At 40.1% G+C, this 22,217-nt stretch overlaps 1 protein-coding gene across 3 annotated transcripts in view; it reads left to right on the top strand.

The window, feature by feature from the left end:
* Positions 1-307: 307 nt before the first annotated feature.
* The window catches only part of scarb2a (scavenger receptor class B, member 2a), a 31,394-nt gene continuing 9,484 nt past the window's right edge, over positions 308-22,217 (top strand). For 2 of the 3 annotated variants that reach the window (XM_035435745.1, XM_035435746.1), the window contains exons 1-9: positions 308-865; positions 11,676-11,833; positions 13,158-13,305; positions 13,790-13,984; positions 14,768-14,859; positions 16,780-16,899; positions 19,819-19,997; positions 20,453-20,571; positions 21,131-21,204. In XM_035435745.1, coding sequence (XP_035291636.1) covers positions 743-865; positions 11,676-11,833; positions 13,158-13,305; positions 13,790-13,984; positions 14,768-14,859; positions 16,780-16,899; positions 19,819-19,997; positions 20,453-20,571; positions 21,131-21,204 — 1,208 coding nt within the window. In that variant the 5' untranslated portion in view covers positions 308-742. The remainder of the gene's footprint in view (positions 866-11,675; positions 11,834-13,157; positions 13,306-13,789; positions 13,985-14,767; positions 14,860-16,779; positions 16,900-19,818; positions 19,998-20,452; positions 20,572-21,130; positions 21,205-22,217) is intronic. The other variant, XM_035435744.1, reaches the window with a different exon arrangement.

The following is a 22,217-nucleotide window of genomic DNA, read 5'->3' as shown; positions in this document are numbered from 1 at the left end:
AAGCTACACATTTAAATATGGAATATGGAAACATCGATTCGGTTTTCAGTTAGCAAATAAACGGACCCACTAGGTTATTCAAATAATTAGAAACAAGCAACCTTGTTAACCTTTGTAGGCAATAAATTAAATAACATCTGTTTGAAACATTTGGAATAATTGCAAAGAATAGCCTACAGAACTTCCCTAGCTAGTCTATCGTTGTATCTCTTCTCCAATGCAAATTGGTGCTGATGCCCATGGTAAAACTGTGACCTCACCCACAAATAAGCAGTTGCATACGTTTTAACACACCCACTGCCTCAGACATCAAAACCACGTCCTTCAGATGGCTGGGCGCATTTGAATCTGATGGTAGCGGAAACCAGGGGCTTCTTCTGTGTCTTCTACTAACAGCCACAGTTTGTGTAGCTGCTACCGCCTGAAACAGTGACGTTAGCTTATTTAAAGGCCGATGTGGACTTCTGAAGAAGTGTGGCATCTTCTCCAACGAGAATAATAAAGTCACCGTGCTGTGAACCAACAAAAGAACTGTAGACCTTATCGAGAGAGGTTAACGTTTAACTTCGGAGCAATAGGCTACTGATAATCGGCATGAAGATCTAGCTAGCTACCAATGAAAAGTGTTGTATAAAGTAGCCTAGTTCTGAAGAGCTCAACTGGACTGTTTGGAAATTAGTTAACGTTTATTCAAAATTACATTTGTTTTAAAATTGTAACTCATATATAGGCTACCTGCACCATGACGAGAAGGTCCTGTGCAATTTACGCAACTGGGATTGTCTGCGCTCATTTGCTGATAGTTGGAATCGCCTTGGTTGTGGCTCAAGTCTTCCAAACGCTGATTCATAACCGGTTAAAAAAGGTGAGTTGGAAATTAAGTGTCGTTTTTTGGAAGATGATAGTGGTTGGAATTCGATTACAATGTGTAACGTTAGAGAAACTGAAGCACCCATTTGCCGGTGAGATCAATTTGGCTAGCCATCTTATTTTCGACATCTAGCATGCGTTCTGAACGAAATCCGCACACTACGTTCAAGCACATTTTGTTAATATTACCAAGGTCATTGGCTAGTCAAGTAACAATGACTTTATCCCTCTTAATCTTAACTAAAACAAACATTTAGACTACAGAACGCCTAGCTAGCTAACAAGCCACGTGAAAACCGGGCGTATAATTTATGCTTCGAATGGCTTGGGCTACTTTTTAGACCTGGATGGCAGTATTAGGCTGGGGATCGACTTGACACAAAGGCAAAATCGTAATTGCCGGTATACTGAATGTAAATAGTTTCTAACCACGCATGTATAGAGCTGTTTGTTGCAAGGATTACTTAAAATAATAAGTCTTGATAAATACATGGGTCGTGCAGTTTGCTAGCTATGTGTTCTGTTATCAGACAGGCGTACGCTGTTCGAGTAAGTCTTCGCTCGGAGAAATCTTCACCTTTCACAGAATGTGCATGGATATGAAATATGTCTGATCTGAATGTAAAATGCGTGAATGGGGCGTTTAAGTTAACAGGCTTTTGGACCTTTAAGAAGTTGGTTTAAACTCCATCTCTGTATCGTTTTTAAAAAAAATTTTTTTTACTAATTGTAGACGTGGTAATGGATGACGATTATAACTGAAATATGTCCTACACATACTTTGAAGGGATTTTTAATTCTATGGGGAGTCTTCTTTTGTGAAGACACTTCAGAGCATAGTAGCCAACACCTCTATACCAGCAGCAATGCTGGGAATGGGTGCATGTCAATGTATGGATGGGGGAGGGGTTCAGAAGATGAGAAGCAAAGGGGATCCCTTTTCCTTATAATGCAGAGGTCTAATAATAGATCTTAGCATGTTTCAGTCACATACACGTATGGGACATTCCAGTACATTTGAGTTGTGCTTTTCCCTTTTACTTCAGTATCCCATTGAAAAACATTGTTCTTCCCTTAGGTGCTAGATGGCTAACCAAAACCTGGGGAGGACTGGCATATAAGATTGTCTACCCAAATCAAGACTAAGTAATTACATGTAATTGCCCAATGGCAAATATTAAAACATGCAGACTATACTCCAAACTTTCCCAGATTTATTTTGAGTTGTTCTGTCCAGAGAGAATACATTTATGGTTTGTTGTTGCGGCTGGTCAGCTGTCTGGAAAATTATTTTAAAATGTCATATCCAGTTGGTTCAGACATCTTTCTTGTTGGCATGTATTTTTTAATGTGTCTTGTTTTTTTAATTGCTAAATTATTAGTTTGGTTTCTTTTTCCATTTTTTGTTGGGAGAGGGGTGAGGGGGTTAGGATGATGGAAGTACTTAAGAATTGAACAGAATTTAAGAAAGTAACAAATTTGTCATTTTCCAAGGAAATCCCCCTTGACATTTTGGTATTTAAGGTGTTCCCCTCTGGTTAGATGCGAATAGTTTTCTTGTGCCATCTATAGTTAAGATAATGCATCTCATTTCTGTCAATCGTAGCGTGGACAGTGCAGGTTGTCATTACACATACTACTGTACACCCAGCAAACAGTTTACAGAAATGCAAGTAGAAAGTTTGGTAGGCTATATGGTTGCTGTCTCTCTTATTGTTGTTTAAAGCAGCTGGGTAGTGTAAGAGTTTAGAAGTTATTTTTCAAATGACCTTTCTTCATCAACTCTTTTCTTTGTCTTATGCAATGAATGGCCACTGCAATTCTGCTCTTGGTTAGTGAAATGGTAGCCTAATTGGCATCATATGAATAAATTGTCTTTGTTTCATCCCTATATATGCTCAGTCTGACATTTCATTGGTTGAAGGGGTGTTTGTACGTGTGTGGAGCTACAGGACAATGGTGAAATTGTCAGGCATTTAGAAACAAGTTGTTTTAAAGCAGCACATCTCAGGGCGATTGTAGCATATTTCAAAGGACTCCTTCCTTAACTTTCCTCAACTGAGAACAATATGATTGTATGTTCACTCTGGAGAGCATTTCCTGGCAAATGTAACTGACAGAACAGAAAGGACTTAAGATAACCGAACACTCATTGATAAAATTGATGAAAAATCCGAGGATGTCTTTTCTGAGGTGAAGAGAAGCGCACTCATTATCGCTGCATCTGTATTTGTAAAACGGGAACCTCTTCTGTCATATGACCGCCATCCTGGTTTTTGAGCAATTATGTCTTCTAGCATGAACTTGCTTTTTTGCTCACTGAGGGGAAACCTAAAAGAAGCCTTTTACATGAACCAAAATCCAAGGGCAGTAACCTAACTCTTCATGAGGAAATGAAAGGAGGAACCAAATAAAAGAAAATAATAATCCTTTTAACAAAACAAGTTTTGTCCAATTTTTAATTTTAATTAATTTTATTTTTTGTTAAATTCAATAGGTTTGTTTGCTTCTGACCAGGGTATTCAAACAAGTTATGTAAGTTCATGACATTTACAGATTACAATTTCAAAGTCATGCAGCAACACTAGTCTCAACATGCTTGTGAATAAAAATAAAAATACATCCTTCTGACAGCCAAATAATGTAATCATACTTTTTTCAATTTAGACTTGAAACTGCTTCACATTATTTCTGATTAACTTAGCCCTAGGGACAGATTGTTGGAACCATATTTTTCTTTTAATGTCATGTCAAAACAATGTGTCTCAATCCAACTTCTCTGGCTCTTCACGTGTGTACACGTGTGCTGTAGCCTGTGGTTATGGAGTCATTTCATTCTTTAGTTCACGTTAAGAAACCTGTTTTTGATTGCCTACAGGCAGGAGTTTTGTTTATTAGTGCAGCCTCCTGTCTGTCATAGATAAAACTCTCAACCTAGAAACCGATCCTCCCTCCAAGTAGACCTGTTATACATGCCCCTATTTAAACTCTTGAAGGTCAAACAAAGCTTGCTTACAATTGGGTGGAAATGTTTGGTGTCATGTTGTGACATGAACATACGAGTAGAATATATTCTGTTCAGTTGAGGCAGTTCTATTTGAAGCATTGTGCAATGGAAATAGGTTGACCATACATAAAAATGGCAACTTATAGCTACCCAAAACATTTTTGCTCCCGGGTTTTCGGTTAATGATAGACATTCAAATAATGTACAGATACCATTTACATGAAAGCGCCTAACTGGAATTATGCTTTGTATTTCATGCAGTCCCTTGTACTATCATAAATGGTTATTTCTTACTGCAGTGTCTATTTCTTCATTTTATATAATTTGTACCAACACCCAATGGAAAATGTCACATTAATTCCGGGAACAGAAGTGACAGTTGTGGAAATAAAAAGGAATAGTGGAATGTCATAATCATTGAGAAGCTCTACCTGGGGTTTGAATCCTCACTTTGGATTTAATTAAATGTCTTGCAGAAAAGAGTAGGCTTGTGCAAAATGATATAACATCAAACTGAAATGATTTAGTCAAGATTCATGAATGTAACAAGATAAGGAAAGGCATGTGATTGGTAGAGATTCAGTAGAGCTTCCAGACTGACAAACCAGGTGGTCATGTTGGAGCATGCTGCAAAATCCATGGTTTCTTAGAGGTCAACCCTTGTAGCCTTTTTGAAATTGTTGTGTGTGTGAGAACTTCTTATTTATTTATTTTTATCATTTGTTCCAGCCAAACGCACTAGCAAAGCTATATTGATGCTTAGTAGCTCTCTACGCTCACACACTCTGCTTAATAATAAAGTACCAAATTAAGTGTTAAACCTCATTGCTGTGAGAAGGAGTTGTCTTTTCCATAAAATAAAAGAATGGAGCACTGCTAATTTAGGGTACTGGCTGAATAATCAGACGTTAGTAACGCAGGCATACCTGCTACAGCTCAGGAGCCTCTGTCTGCCAGTTGTGACCCTGCATTCTGAATTTTACCCCTCTGACCTTGTGCTCTCCGACACACATTTAAAAAAAAATTTCTCAGTGCTGGCAAAGATCAAGGCTTTGAAAAGCTGTGAGTGATATGTGGTAAACATAATGTCCCTGGAGTCTTTCCAGAGACCTTCGTTTTTCAAGGTTGCTAAACACAAAAATGCTAGTCTTCATCTCCATCTGAAAGGCTTTCTGTGCATAAGCTAATTTCAGCAGTTTTCTGAAGGTACAAATTATGGTATGGCAAGAACTTGTTTTGCCATATGAGATGTGGATAAACTTGAGGATTAAAGGAGATCTTCTGTTTAGTTGTGCTATATTTTTTTGAGTTTCAGTTGACGCTTAAGGGCTTTTCAAATGATCAGTTTCTTTAGTTTGTTGTTTGATTTTTGTGGTGTAAGATCAGCTAATGTGGCCCTAACAAACCTTCCAGAGGTACAGAGTACACTGATGAAGAAAAGACTTAACCACACAAAATTGAATCCCTCAAGTACTTAACATGTAGGCTATATCTGAAAATTTGTTCCCAGGTATAATATTACCTGATGAAAACCTTTGCAGATAGAACTGTAATTTGAACTGTTAGATGTTTGTGAGCATTTAATACAGTATGTAAATCTGGCATGGCTGTTTTGTGCAGAATACATGAGAGTTCAGCTGAAATCATCATTTCTGTTAACTTTTGAGGACTGAAATAGTTTCAGTGAGGCCTTTTGCGTTCCTAAAGCTGATGTCTTAAATACTTCACTGCATTTCAGAATTGATACGCAAATTCTGTACACATTAGCATTTTCTTACTTCATACCTATATGGATTCTGTTAAAAAGGTTAAATGTGTGACCAATCCATTTGAAATAACCATGTGGTACAAATTGATGCGTAAAAGTTTGGCTTAGTAGTTGAGGTGGAAAACCTGACGTTGTCAACAGGAAGCATTGCTCAGTTATTTTACCCACAGGACAATACATCCTTGAACAGTCTTTTAGGCTAACAAGGTCTGAAATGCAAGTCTGCATTTACATAGGTCAGATGGCATGAGTCTTTTTGATTGAAAAATCCCATGCCAGTGATGGCCTATTTGTTTGTGCTAGCCTTCTCAATAAAATGTGCATGTGACTGTGCATAGTTAAAACAGTGTGGGACTGTATTTGCCTCTGATTTCACTGTCATCATTTTCCGTGACTTTCCGAGCCACCCCTGCTGTCTTAATCCTTATTGTCTAGTAAGTTGAAGGACATTAAATCTTCTCTCAGAACTAAGATTTTTGTCAGCTGCAATGTAGTATTGTCATGTACTGTAGTACTTTTGCACTGCTTGCTTATTTTCAAATTGGGAGAAATATTACTCGCGTATTACTCATTCTAGAAACAGAATGTGCAGTTTGATTGTGCATTTCTTGCACTTTGTTCGAGAGTTAGCGGCCAGTTTTACTTTTGTTCATACAATTATGCTTTAAAGAACAAACAGTCTGAAGTTTACAGAATGTTAAATTAATGTACATTCATACAAAGAAAACACATGTATTTAGTTTCCAAAGGCAGCTAATGAAAGGTCAATTTGATTGGTCAGCATGGAGTAATTATCCAATCGAAACCATACATTTTTGTCCCGTTTATTTCTTCATGCAACCCTTGGCATAGCTATGAGCATTAGACCTGATGTCTGTCTCTCTGTCTGATTACATATCCTCCTAAAGTTCTAGCTTGATGTTCCCAGTATTACTAGCTTCAGCTACAGCATGCTTTAAGCCATATTAGAGCATTGCAAGTCTTTGAATACTTGGCAGAATCCTGCTCAGTTATAAACCTGTTACACTGAGTTTTTTTCCACCAGAAGATATTTTGGAAGGTTTCTCATCTGGGTCCTATTTTGCACATGGCAGAGAAAGCACTCTGGAACTCTACTATAAAGGACCTGGTCTTTTGAACATAAGTGAGGAATTCCACACTTAGCCAGAAAGCCCCTCGTACTGCTTTCTGATGTTGTAGACCAGGTGCTGTAATTGTGATTGTGTATATTGATTTCATCAGTCTGAAGTACCACCAAAGATTAGTATTCTGAAATACCACCAAAGATTAGTATTCTGCGTAGCTTTTTCTTGGCGTATGTCTAGGTGGGTTTTCAAAAAGGCAATCTGGAGACTCCAAAATGACACTTGGTAACCAAATAATAGTTTGGGTCTTTAGGGTGTAAATACTATCTATTGTATACTGTATGTTTGTGGAAGAAGTATGCTGAAATTAGCTCCCTTTTCCCCTGCTTATCACCCTCCCCCTCCCTCACGTACCTAACAATCTATACACTGTTAGAAAGTAATTTCATTGGCTAAAATGCTAGTCAGTCATCACTAATAGCTTACCATTGGATGGCTGTGTATTGGGATGAAGTTATGCCCTCCATGTCAAGTCTTTTCACACAGCAGGTCCCATAGTTTATTCTGAGAGACTGCTTGGCCAGTACTGGTCAGAGAATCATGTAGGTGGGCTCATCTTCCTTCCAACATTATAAAATACAGAACTGTTTTTGCTGAAACTTGGGCATCGTAAAATAGTCTATAGAGATAGAACCATGAGCTTTAATGCTTTCAAGTGGTAGGCCTATATTTTGTGACCTGATTGATTTAAAATTTCATCATAAAAACGGAGTGAATGGAAATGAACTGACACGGTGAGACTTATTGGGTTAACCTGGCCTAATTTCACTCATTTAAATTGAACTAATTAACGCTGCAGATTCAGGCAGACATAAGTAACCAAATAAGGGATTGGCAGTGTTGATTCAAAGGCTAGTGCCCATTCAGGTGTGATAACTTTCAATGCGTTTTTAAATTCATATGAGTTAGAATTTTATTTTATTTTATTTTAATGTGCTGACCGTGCCAGGTCAGTGTTTATCAGCCCTGGTCCTGGAGACCCTCTGGTTTGATTGCAGTGTGCCTTCATTTTTTATTCTGCAGCTGTGTATTAACTTGGGTTTCCAGAGTACTGTACAAACAGGCTTTTCTGCATATTAAGTTTAGGAAGGTCTTGATTACAGCGTGCAATTTGAGTACTGTTTCAGCTAATCCCCAAAAAGTGTCCCGCAAGTCCCAGGGTTCTATGATTGTTTTCCCGTTGTACACATGCTCCAGCAGACAGATTCAAGGATCAGGCACCGGTTCTGTTGTAGGCGCAGCGAAAGCAGACAGTGAAAAAGTTTCACATTTTGTGTGGGATAATTTTGATGCTCCTGAAACATTTGCGCTTGTAGGAATTAGGATTTTGAGCCAATATAAACAAGACAATGCGTTAAAACCTCTTAGGAATAAATATGGTTTCTTTCTTCTTATAAAATCAGTAGTTCCTAGTTAGGGTTCATTTCATAATTGTTTTACTCCTTTAAAAAAAAAAAAAAAAAAAAAAAAAAAAAAAAAAATGATATGAGTAGGCCTACCTTAGTAAACAGCCAGTCATTTAATAATGGGGTGAAATTAAATATTTATTGTTTCAGCATCAGGTGGTATAGTATTTAAAATGCCAGTTTAATAGAGGAACAGTTCTAAATTTAACCAAGGACATCAATTTTGGAGATGGGCAATAACACCATATACAGCATATTTATTATTTGTTTTCAATGCAACAGAATATTTTTAATGTGAGTTGAGTGTGTGTGACGTGGACATGGATGAAATGGGCCCTTCAGTTATTTTTCTATGAACAGCCCTCGTGTGAAAATCTGGTCAGTTGCAGGTTTATGAAGTACACAACTTTAATATCATCTAGGTATGTTTAAGGCACACTGCTGTCGGGATTATCATGGGACTATACTAATGAGTTTGAGAACATGCTACAGTTGGGACTAATGCAGGTTTGTCTTGAGCTTGTTCTACATCGGGAAAATACTCAGTCCCAAAGTCCCTAGCTAGTCTCCAACTTTAAGGCACACTGCAGTCGACCTGATCTGTGTGCTGGTTTTAGTTTCAACCATTGCAACAAGCGCTGTGCTGTAATGAGCTGCTAATTGGCTTAATTAGACTTTTTACACCTTTTGAAGGACACTTGGAAGGTTGTGGTTTTTTATTTATTTAAAACTTCTATTGCGTCAGGCTTGGTGGTACTAAGTGAAATACAAATTGCAATATTTCTAATACAAGTAATTTCTTCCAACATAAATTCAGTAGCCTATGCTTCTCTCATCCTCTGCTTTGGCTATTTGGAGTGCACTTTTGCACACGCACTGTCTCCGTTCCCTTACTCATCAAATGCAGCGAACGCACAGCTTTGCTGTTTGTGTGAGCAGGGATTGCACCCACAAATTGACTGCGCTTGCAGTTGCCTTTAGCCTTATTCTGACTGCATTTGTTGACACTGATTTCTGAGTTCATTTGAAGTCTCAGTTTCAGTGAAAAACTGAATGTAGCCTATGTCTGAGGCGTCAACTTCATGCAGTTATAAACCTATAATTTCAATGCCCACAGTTATTTACCCCATCCGAATGTCTTCTTCAATTTCATCACACTATTTCAGTGAATGAATTTTGAGTGATTATATGTGCAAAATTAGTTTCAATGGTGCTTGATCATGCAATTTGTATCAAAGTGTAGGTCATTCAGTTGCTGAATAATGTGCCAGAGGAGAGAACGACACATTTTCACCTGCTGCCTGTCTGGAGGGGGGCTTTTGTGAAGAAAATGTCACAAACTGCCTGTATTTGTTTACTGATTCAATGTTTTAGAATTTAAAAAGTTATTTTAAGCCCAAAAATTTAGGAAAAGTTTGGAAGGAGGGTGTATTGCATTTACAATATTGGAGTAATCTTCATTTTATATCTAAATGCCTGATGGCATGGCCTCTGACCTTTCTAGTGTTAGTCACATTGTGCTGGAAATAGGTGTGTATGCCCTAAAAATAAATGTATTCATATTCCCATATTCACATCACAGGAATTTCAATAGACCAGGCCAACCTATGCTGTCATTTACTGTGCTGTATGTACTATATGACAAATAATTCAAATTGAAAGTGTTTCCATTTTTAAATGATTCAATAACAAACTGATAGCAGTTGGGTTCCATTTGCATCAGTGTGGAAGCCTAAAACCATCTGTGTGATATAAGTTTACTGAGAGCAAATGGCAGCAAGCCAAACCTGCATTGTGTTAAAATAAGTTTAACCACACAATTATGGTAGAATTTAAACACTTCAGCAACCTTAATTAACCTTAATTAATCGAGAGATGGGCTCTTGTAAAAACCAGCAGGCACAGTGGGTCCCCCCCACCAGGGCTGAGAAACACTGCAATGGGTGAGGTCATTCAGAAACCTATCCCAGCGCTGCAAATGAACCGTTCAAGGACACCGTTCTCAAACCGCGCTTCAGGGGGAGTTTTATGAACGATTGTTTTTACTTGTTGGGTAGAGGCCTTATTCAAATTGCAATGGGTTCTTGACTACTAAGATCATACTAAGATCTCAGGATTGTGGTGATGAGTCTCAAAGCTGGTATTTTGTTTAGGTGTAAACTTCAGAAACTTAAGTTTGAACTATAGTACGGTACTGTGCAGTTCTTCTAATTAGAGAGAAGTGACACAAATGGTTAACAAATGACTCTCAGTTGTGAAATACTCTGCTCTGTGGAATGTGGCTCGTGTTCAGGTCTTTAGGGCAGCAATTGTACTTTGAGTTCATATTGATTGTCCCCACAGACGGGCTGCAATAGACCGCCTATCCTCGAAATGGCCCCCGGTATCTCTGACAGGTTCACTGACCTTACGCATGCAGAATCTCTGTAGCTGATGCCATGTTTTGCACCCTGAATGCACTGTGCAGGGGAATGTCTGATTTAACTTTTTTGACTCCTGATTGCATCTCCTCAGCATGGTCTGTGTTATTATCAGGTTGCGGTGTCTCAGTCAGTAGTGGGTGGAAGTGCTGTAAGAAGGGGCAGACTTGTCTCTTCCTGCCCCCCTGCTCATGCCAGGACCTGACCGATTTCACAAGATGGACAAAATCCAATGTTCTCTTTCACTCTTGCTCTCAATCTCGCTCTCTTGTGCTCTTTCTCTCTGCCTCTCTCTTGCCTTTCCCATAGAAACACACTGGGTGTGTTAATGAAATCAAAAGAAAGCATCTGGATGAATGCAAAAACATTTATGAACCTGCTTTGCATGGACCGTTGATTCCATTCCGTTCTGGGTGTGTTTCCCTAGTCTCATTTCCCTGTATATTTCATGTATTTCTAGGTTATGTACATAAGGATCCAGTCCAACAGAACCCCTGTTCTGTTTTATTCCCGCTTTTATATTAAAAAACCATATTCAATGACAACAAGTCTATGTACAAGAGGAGTTGTCTTGTTTCAGCATTGCACTGTCCTGGGTGAACTCATGAGGCGCTGCTCCTGCTGCGTAGAGGCTTCCGTAGCATGCTGCTTCTTGCCCTGCACTCTCCCTTTCTTGCCTTTTGCTTGGAAGGTGTGCTTTTCACCATGATTAGAATTCCAGAGCCCCCCCGACAACAAGACATATTGGACCAAATCTTTCAAATATTGTGGTATCACTGACAGACTATTGGTGCAGAGGGGAAAGTTATGAAACTAAAAATGCATAGTGTCCTTCCTTTTAGGCGGGGTCCTATTTGTCACTTGAGAAGTGAGGTGTGATGGTTTGGTTTATTTTCCCAAGGTGTACAAGGTACTATTGTTTGCAACCTTCAAATGAATTTGCCTAAGGATCTGTTCAAACATACATGCTGTGCAAATCTTAACACAACAGAATAGGCCTTTAATACTGAACAATTAATCTCACACATTTAACCACAAGACTTTTTTTTTTTTCCCCAGGAGATGACATTGACGGAGGGGAGCCGGGTGTTCGATTCATGGAAGGACCCCCCTCTTCCAGTTTACATGCAGTACTTCTTCTTCAACGTCACCAATCCTGAGGTCTTTCTAGAAGGTGGCAAGGCAGCTGTCACTCAGATTGGCCCGTACACTTACAGGTAGAGTAATCAGAGCGGATGATCATAAACTTACAGGTAGAGTAATCAGAGCGGATGATCATACACTTACAGGTAGAGTAATCAGAGCGGATGATCAGCCCCAGTGGAGGTTAACTCAGGTCTGCATTTCAGGGGATATAAAATGGTGGAAGTAATGGTGCTGGGTGGCAGTTTAGTATAATGGGTAAGGAGCTGGTCTGTAACCTAAAGGTCAATTCCCAGGGAAGACAGTGCCGTTATACCCTTGAGCAAGGTACTTAACCTGCATTACTTCAGTGTATATCCAGCTGTATGAATGGATGCAATGTAAATGCTATGCAAAACGTATAAGTTGCTCTGGATAAGAGTGTCTGCTAAATGCCTGTAATGTAAAGTAATACAATGGGGCTTCGATATGGGCTGGGTAAAGTTGTAAACCAACTGTGAGTCATCCTTTATGTGCATTGTTTTACATGTGCTGACATTTCAGTTTTAGGCTTATGTTTGAACTCCTGCTTACTAAAGGCAGGGCAGAGCAGCAGTGTGTGAACTCAAGGTGTTGATGTATTATTTAAAATAAAAATTAAAAAAAGCAGTTAAATTAATTGACTTATTTCACTCTTCAGTCCTGTTCCACATTCTTTTGCTGGGGTTGGTTACTAAAACTTTTTATTGAATGTAAATATTAATTTGAATTCAAAGATGTCCTACTAAAACACATTGAAGTAGTACTTTGACCTGCGATGAGCTTTATGCTGATATGTCCTTGTCAATGTTTTATTCCTTTATATTTTTTATTTGTTTGAACTTTTAATGTGCATTTTTTCCACGTATCCTTATGTAAAAACCCTTGAGACTAAAAGAAAATGTAATGTGTAGTCATAGAAAAGGTGGAGAAATCTGGTAACTTGATTTAAGAAATTGCACACAATGTGTTATAAGACCTTTTAGTTTTCCCACATTGCTGCAAGTTTCCATGAAAAGACTGTTTCATATTACATTCCAGATTTTATTGTTATAACGTGGAGCTATTGAATCAGCTAGTGCTCTGTATGCAGTTTCAAGTGAATACAACAATGATGGCTTGTACTCTCAAATTCACCTCTCAAATTTAGAAAGCAATTATAAAGGCCAAAGGTAGCCATCTTCTGTTCACATCATTCATGAAATTACTTCTGTCGCACCCTCTTGGCACTTGTTATACTGTGAGAACAGGAACAAGATTTGCTGACCTGTACTGTAATATGAATTGTCCCTTTGTGTTACTGTTTTGCAGGTTCCCACATTTCTGAATATGGTACCCTTGTGTGAACTGCAATCCCTTTCTTCCTCTTTCTTTCACCAGAGAATACAGGCCCAGGGAGAATGTGACCTTTTTGGAGAATGGGACGAAGCTCTCAGCCTTAAATCCCAAAAGTTTTGTGTTCCTGCCAGAGATGTCGGTGGGGGATCCTGAGGTGGACCTCGTTAGGACCATCAACATCCCTGTAGTGGTGAGTAGGGTTTGCCTTTGGAGGCAGAGCAGCCACAGAGCAGCAAAAGAGCTGCCAGGAGTGCAGGCCCACTTCCAAGGAGCTGGCCCTGATTTAAAGACTCATTCGCTTGGGAGCAGAGCTTCTTGGACAGGCCTAGTGGCATCTCTGGGCTTCTCCATAGGCCTGTTCCAGCTGTACAGCAGGGGCATTTTATCACCCATTGTATTGGCTCTGAATATTGCTCCTGTTCTTGTTGCTCCTTAAGGGAAGATGGCATGCGGTTCTTCAATTTTGAGCATATTTTTGGTGGACTTGGACATTTCTATACCTAAGCAAAATAGAAATAGTACAAGACTGTTAGGGTGTTAGGAGAATCTTCTTTTTATAATAGAAGGCTTTTTGCAGTGCTGCTGTTCAGTCCATGGAAACAAACTGGAGCAGCAGCCAGATGAATTGAAATGCATCCAGCTGACCCCTCCTCACCTGTCTCCTTTTCTTCTAGGCGGTGATGGACCAGATGAAGTCCTACTCCTTATTTTTGAGCACGCTTGTGTCTATATGGATGAACTCCATTGGCGTAGATTTGTTCATGACTCGCACGGTTCATGAGGTTCTGTGGGGCTTCAAAGACCCCCTGCTCTCCCGCATCCATCGCATGAAGCCTGATGTCGATGAGTACTTTGGTCTCATGTACAAGGTAGGTCTTTGCCAAGTGATTTAAGTGTCTCTTGTCCTGATGATATGGTGTGCATGTCCTTTGAAGAGTATACAGAAGAGATTTTTTTTTGGGGGTGGGGGGGGTGGGGGGATGTTGAACTGTTTTGACTGCTGTATTCTTTAATTAAGATACGTTGTGGCTGCAATTGAGTAGGTGATTCCTTTAAGAGGACAAAATGGTTATAAATCGAGATCATGGCAAGAAACCAGTCTTTTAATTTGAATGACAAAAAAGCTGAGCTGAAAAAGAAGAAGAAGAAAACATTTTATGGAGCCCTTTTATCAGAGAAGTTCCTTCCTCCTTGCAGCTTTTCAGTTTCACTTTCTAAATGAGTTATTTCTTTGACCACAAAGCCTGTTGTTAGAGAAATATTTTAAGTAGTACGTATTTTGGATGAAAAAATTTGATGTGGCCTTAACTGAATTAATCTTTGACCCCAGAGTATTTTGACAATTGTGAGCAATTTTTCACTGACTATAACAAGGTTGCATAAAATTAATCCCCACCACTCCCAATAATGCGTCCATGATCTATTATATACATTGATACAGCTGACTCCTGGTAATTTAAATATACTATGAACTGTTGTGAAGGATTCCACTGGAGTATCCAAATAGAGAAATTAGAAATCCGGCTGCTTATTTGTTACTTGTCAAATGACTGCTATTACAAATAATAACTATAAAGGGATTTTATTTAGTGTCCAAAATGATTATTCACTGTTTATTACTTGTATCATTCATGTTTTTAATCTCTTTCCAGAAAAATGGATCTCATGAAGGTGAATTTGTTTTTCTGACCGGCGAGCAGGACTACATGGACTTTGGCAGAATAGACACATGGAACGGCTTGAGGTAGTAAGACTTCCACTCCTGGCAGTTTGCATTCAAAAATGTGCTAATACAGTAGAACTCAAAACTGTGATGATAATGGTTTATAAGAGGATAAGTGCTTTAAAGTTTTTGAAATATATTATGCGGCAGTATTGTTGCCAGTTGTGTTTGGACCAGTGCTCTGTAAATGAGCTGTAATGTGATTTTCTGTAGTGACGAGTTGAAAAGGTCTGTTCTGTTGCTGCTGCATCTTACATTATATGAAGTGTGGCAAGACAGGCTTCTCCCTCTGTCACTAATCCCTCCCTGGTGACCTAACCCTAACCCTAACCCTGTTCCTAGTGTTCAGCTTCTTAATCTCTGCTCTCTTCCCTCTATGACTCATGTACGCCTTACCATATGACAACAAAATAGTTTTTAAGGATTTCATTGTTCTTTGGATACTTTATTTCTCTAGACAGCCTTTAGCAGTGCTATGTTCCATTACCATCTGGTGATATCTAATGCACGGGTGGTCCTCTACACTGGTGGTCCTCTACTCCTCCTTGTCCTCCCCCAACTCCTCTTGACCTCCGCAACACTCCTCTTCATTCCTTTTCTCCCTTTTTCTATCGATAGCAGGCACTCCCGAACTCAGGAACCTGTGCATGCTAGTTATCATTTGAACTACAGTTCCAGTTCTTGAATTGTAATGAGCTTAATTAGATGCTGTTGGCTTGTTGTATTAAAAGCTTTACACCCAAGTGCTCCATTGGATGTTCAGTCAAGCGTGCATTTTGGGTGTTAACAAATATCCGCTGTTGCTCAGGACGAACATGTGCTGGTGGATGTAAGCTGAGTGTAACTGCTGGAGTAATTAAAAGGCTTGCCCCCCATAAGAAAGCATTGGTACAAATATAATGATCAAGTTGTAGTGTAGTTTACAGGACGGTAAAAACATCTTTTTTTCTTTGACCCAGATGAGACTTGTTTAGGGTACTGGCCTGATTGGGTAAGAAACAAATCAATCAACTGGCCCGAACCAATCTCAGAGTGGCCCCGGGCCAGCGGCCACTCCTTACCGTCAAGCCCTGACTTGTAATTTTGTGGTTACAGAATGTTTGAAAGCTTAATTTGCTTTTATGAAGCTGTCTCTCTTGCCACATACTTTTAAATGCGCTGGCGGTGCAGGAACAATGTCAGAGAAGATGTTCAACGGAACGTTGGCTTCCAATATGATTGATTGGCAGGGTAGCTTGCAGTTGAATTTTTAGTTGCTTTGGCGACTATTTTACTCTCCATCTGGAGGCCACTCCTTCTAGGCTCATTTTAATGGTGGGGTGTGGCCTCTCTAAATATCCTGCTTTTAAATGTCATTACTGTTATTTGGTTCATAATAATGTGACTGTTAAACATGACTTTGCTTCGCAGCGTTTGTGAATCTGGCCACGTTGGTGCAAATAGTATAAAGTCCACTGGAAAACAGCCCTTGTCTGAACGTTAAACATGGCTTAATGTGTTCATCTTAAAAGGTAACAAGACTATTTGTCTGAAAACCTCAGTTTGAACCTTAACTGGGTTTTAAATACAGGGATGACTTTTAAATACAGTAGTGATCAAATAAGGTGCCTTTTTTAAAAACCAAAGTAAGAATACATTTTTCTCTCAGATAAAACACACCACTTACCATCTGGAAAATGCACATTTGTACTACTAGTGCAAGTTATTTAAAGTCAACATATGCCAACAATACCAAATAATCTTCCCAGTAAACCCTGGCCTAAACCCCCACTGGAGCAAGCCTAGGGTGATAATGACAAGGAAAAACTCCTAGGGTGGGACAGTTAAGAAGAAACCCTCAGATGAATCAGACTCCAAGGGGAAGCCCATTGAAGCCAACACGATCAGTCAGACTAAAATAATATCTGTGCCATTTTTGTGTATTGTCTTTCTCTTTTGCAGTAAAATGACGTGGTGGTCATCCAACCAGAGCAACATGATCAATGGGACCGACGGAAGTACCTTTCACCCCCTTCTGTCCAAGAATGAGCTTCTGTACATCTTTGCTGCAGACCTGTGCAGGTAATCCCCTCCAATGCCTGTAGACCTGTGCAGGTAATCCCCTCCAATGCCTGCAGACCTGTGCAGGTAATCCCCTCCAATGCCTGCAGACCTGTGCAGGTAATCCCCTCCAATGCCTGCAGACCTGTGCAGGTAATCCCCTCCAATGCCTGCAGACCTGTGCAGGTAAGCCCCTCCAATGCCTGTAGACCTGTGCAGGTAAGCCCCTCCAATGCCTGCAGACCTGTGCAGGTAAGCCCTATCATCCACAGACCTTTTTCCAAACTTCCCTTATCCATCATGTTAGGGTTTTATATGGGAAACTGACTATTTGAGCAGTTTTTGAAAAATTTTCAATGTGGTTTCCATTCCTGCCATTCCACAGAAACTGCCCTATTTAAAGTAACAAACATCATTCTCTTGGCTGCTAATTCTATCAGTGGTTCTATTTTAATTCTCCTTGATCTTAGCACTGCTTTTGATACAATTGATCATTCCATTCCAATTGAATGCCTTAAGAAATGATTAAGCATTATGGACACCACTCTTGAATTGATCATTTCCTACCTCCAGTCCAAAATGCAGCAGACCTGTTTTTAACTAAAAGCTAGAGAAGAGACATTTACACTAGTTGCCTGTTTGCTTTAGAATTGATTTTAAGATTTTACTGCTCACCTTTCAGGCTGGGCTGGGCTTGGCCCCTGATTACATTAGTGGCCTTTTAACCTCCTAAGTGCTGGAGTGATGCCTGAGGTCCTTGGGGAGAGCTGTTTTCTCTGTTCTGAACGCCAGACTCAAGATGGAAGCTGATTGGGCCTTTGCCCCCAGCACGGCTGGGCTTTGGAATGCTGTGTCATGTCTGATCAGCCTTACCCATCAGTATCTGCCTTTAAGTGCCTCATAAAACACTCACTTTTATGCACTCGCTTTTTCCTCATGATATTCTGTAGCTTATTTTCTGTTATATTCCCACCATCTTGTGGTGTTTTAAAAATGTTTTTATACAGGCCGTCTGGGTAGTGTAGAGGTATAAGCACTTGCTACCACCGCGGGTTCAATCCCTGGCAGCGGTACTTCTAGCTTGGTCAGACGTTCCGACGAACACAATTGGCAGTGTTCGCGGGCGGGAAGCCGGTGAGGGTATGAGTCCTGATCATTGCATTAGCGACTGCTACTGGTTGGTCGGGGAGCTTGTTCAGCAGGGAGGGGATCTGGGGGAGATCGCATGAACCTCCACACGCATTATGCTCTCCCAGTGAAACTCCTCGCTGTCAGGTGAAAAGAAGCGGCTGGCGACTCCACCTGTATTGTGGTAGTCTACATCCTCCCCAGAGCAACAGTGGATAGTGCATCGACCAGGATCGTGATTCGCATGGGGAATTGGTATAACGACTAAATTGGGGAGAAAATGGGAGAAAAATGGCAACAACAAATAAAAATTAATATTTTTTTTCAATTTTTAATGTAAAGCACTTCATAACATAAAGGTGCAATAGAAATCAGAGCCCTGCTTTGGAATTTAATAGCTCTGGTTAAATTGACAAAGGAATACCTTACTCATGGATGTTGTGATCTGGTGTCTTGGGCAACTGCCACCCGAATCTCTTACCTTGGGAACATCAGTAGAAATGCTGCTTTGAAAGAGTGTGTTAGGGAGTGGCTCAAAAGGAAAATGAACTAAGGGACTCTCACAGGCAATTGGCACATCGGCGATGAATCACTTGCTCATTGGTGTCTCACAAATCATAATGACCAGAATTGTGCCAAAGCTCTAATTTCCCTAGCAGCACTTTTGCAGCTCAAATGCAGCCACATGCTGTGAATCTCCCCTTTCTCCCTGCTTCTACAGTTACACCCTGCTCTAGGCCTTGACATGCTTGTAAGGACAGCATGTCAAGCTAGAGTTCCCCTTTTAACCATTATTTATAATCTCTTCTCTCTCCGAGAAGCATGCAGTACAGGCTGTACATTCCTGTGCTGTGAATTTGACCTTTGAACACCTCTTGTGCCGTGCATCTGTCTTCTGGGAATGTATTTCTTTCTCTTTAAGACCAAGGAGAATACCAGCAGTGTTTACAATTCCTAAATTTAAAGTGCTCTTGTCATGTATCCGAGCTCGGTCTTACTCAGGAGGAAATCGATTTCCAGGGAATTTGTCTTGGAGACACACAGGGCCGTAACTACCTTTGAGGAAAAGATCATGTCTTTATTTAATTTCACTCTAGTGTGAAACTCAGTTGCAATGAATGGTCTTTAATATTTTGTCATATCTAAGACTAATCTAGAGGTACAATCTTTACACGCTAAAATTCATCCTCAATTAAATGATTAAATTAAGGGGAAAATAGAGCATACCCTGGCCTAACACCCCTCCCCAGCCCAGGCCGTTGATCTCTGTATTTTTTAGGTCCTGGTTACGCCCCTGGAGAGACACATCCTGGTATATTATTTTCCTCTGCCCCACATAGTCCTGTGACATGAAAATAGTGCAAATTACTGTATTGGGCAAATCATTTTGTTCTGCACTGTTTTGTAATTAGGGTCAAATTGATAGGTAGTGTTGGAAAAGAACGTGTCTGAGTGGATGATGTCTGTTCTTGGGAGAACCCAAATTCCAGTGGCATGCACAGTGCCCAACAGACTTCTTTGCACCTTAGTAAAGATGAGCAAAGAAGCCTTATGCTCTAACAATGCTGAAAGATAAATGTATTTAATACATGTCCTTTAACATGTTTGTAGCCAAGCCAAGGCTCTCATGTTGCACTGTACAGCAGACTGCAGACATAGTGTAGTACACAGACCAGCACAGATAGTGTGGGTGGTGGCTGGCCACTTTTAAAGACACCTTCAGCTATGACTGACTTTCTTCCAAGTGGATGAAATGCAGTGGGTCTGTTTGGGGGGCAGGGTTTAAGTCTTTTGCTACACTTTTTTGCCTAGATCGATCCATCTGGCCTTTGAGGAGGACGTGGAGGTGAAGGGCATCCCCGCTTATCGCTTTGCGCCCCCAAAGGATGTGCTGGCTAGCCCCGATGACAACCCCGCCAACGCCGGGTTCTGTGTGCCAGCGGGCGAGTGCCTCAGCACCGGGGTGCTGAAGGTCAGCGTGTGCCGGCAAGGTGAAGCCAGCTCCATTTTCGGCCTGTCCTGCAGTACATCAAGGCCTCCTGCCCTCTACAACATTGCACGCCAAACTGATTTATCACACTGTCCATCTTCTTTTTAGCCGGTTAATATTTAATTGAAGTTAAGATAAGATAACCCAACACACAAACATCTACTCACTTGACCCACAATAGCTGTTTGGATGGAGGGAACTTGCCTCCTTTGACACATTTCCTCTATAAACCTCAATGAACAGCTGATAACCTCAAAACAGTCATGAGAAGCATTTTTAGCAGTTGGGGTCAGACACATGTGATGGGGTGTTGTGTAATGACCTGTTCTAACAAAAACTTTAACAACACAGTGAACAATTGCAGTGGTAATTGTAACAATACATTTGTTCCCATCTTTTTATATATACTGCATGAAGATATTGAAGGCCTTCTTCATCTCTTTTTTTGGACTGCAGGTGCTCCTATTGTGGTGTCCTTTCCACATTTCTACCAGGCAGATCAAAAATACATAAATGCCATCGAAGGCCTGACTCCAAACAAAGAGGACCATGAAACATACCTTGACCTGAATCCGGTATGGGATGATTAATGTTTGTTAAAAAAAGATTATCGTGTTTAGGGTATGGGAGATGTGTATGCTGGTGGATCTGATCTTGTGTCATTAATTTGTTTGCCCCCAGAGTATACACACCAATAGAACCTTAAGGTAATTTAAAACGAGTGTTCACTTACACCGTCGAGCGTGGTTTCCTAGAAGTATGTGGCTGTGCTTTGATTTGTCTTGGATGGACATCTCCAGTCCAATAGTTCAGCTTTCTCTGACATTTTTCTCTCTGAACTGGCTATACATGTATGTAATTAAACATGCAATTAAGGTCTTTGGTCAATTTAAAATGGCAAGCCTGATGACATTTGGATTGGAGCTGTCCATGTGTAATTTTAGACTAGGATTGAATGATTCAAATCTCTTATAGTTTCTGCTCTTTAACTTGGACTTCATTAATTTAAGGAAAATGGGATTGTAGAATTAGTTTCCTTTAAATTGTTCTCTTTACCATCTTTTAACTCTACCAGCTTTTAATGTGCCTTGGCAAAGAGCAGTCCTTTGAACCCGTGGATCTGTCCTTTTACAGACAACAGGAGTGCCCATCCGAGCCTCTAAGAGAGCCCAGCTGAACGTCCTGCTGAACCGAGTCAGCGGTTTCCCGTGAGTTAACCTCTCATTCCAGCACCATCCGTTTTTTCAGCGATATGTTAAATTTGAAGCTAAGTGCGCTTAAAGCAGACTAGTTAGGGACACTAGTTAGTGACACTAGTTAGGGACACTAGTTAGGGACATGGCGGACTGCGCAGTTTTAGGATGCAGTCCCGAGGTAGGTAACTTAGTTCCACTTCTTACCAAAGGAGCTCATTCTAAAACAAAAGTGGGTGGAATTTGTTTATAAAAATCGCATGGATGGACCTGACAGCATAGAGGGAATCAGTGTTTGTAGCACACATTTTAGAGAGGACTGCTTTCAGAACCTCATGCAGAAGTTGATGGCCATTTTCAGTAGTTTATTGAACATTGTTTGGTGGAAAAAGCATATTAAACAATGTAATTTAATGTAAAATACTTTTTAAGATTTTAAATGCATCAGGAGGGTTTTAACCCTCGAAAAGCCATGATTTCCCCCACGTGGCACCTGTGTTGGGGCACTACTAGGCCACTTCCTGCACCCATAGCAACCCAGGCTCATAAAAGTTATGAAACTGTATGTTGTAAAACACTTTTCTTGAATGAAAGGAGTGAATCAGCTTAACTGTTTTTATTGCTGCATTATTGCTGTTTTATTGCCGTATTGTTATTAGGGGAAAAATTTGCAATTACAGTGCCTTCCAAAAATAAGGTAACGGTAGAGTGAAATTAGTTATTTTGCTGTATACTTAAGGCATTTGTATGTGAGTTCAAAATATGAATATGGGACAAGAGTACTGACAATCAGCTTTAATTTCCTGGTATTTCCATACATATATGTTTTACCATTTTACAGAAACGTTTGTTTTGGTGTTGAGTTCCCCTGTTTTCAGCTGTGCAAATGTGCTTTTCCAGTGTCTGTCTAATTAAAGATTTTATATCACAGTGCCAGAAGGTGTGCCCTTTGGCCTTTCTAGTGTTAAGTGCTCAATTTAATTGGTGGAAATTTGGTAAACTTGAATCAGCTGTAATTTCACTCTTAT

This window comes from Anguilla anguilla, chromosome 10 (genome assembly GCF_013347855.1).
Source record: "Anguilla anguilla isolate fAngAng1 chromosome 10, fAngAng1.pri, whole genome shotgun sequence".
Taxonomy (NCBI): domain Eukaryota; kingdom Metazoa; phylum Chordata; class Actinopteri; order Anguilliformes; family Anguillidae; genus Anguilla; species Anguilla anguilla.
Note: the sequence above shows the minus strand (reverse complement) of the source record. Positions and strands in the feature narration are given on the sequence as shown.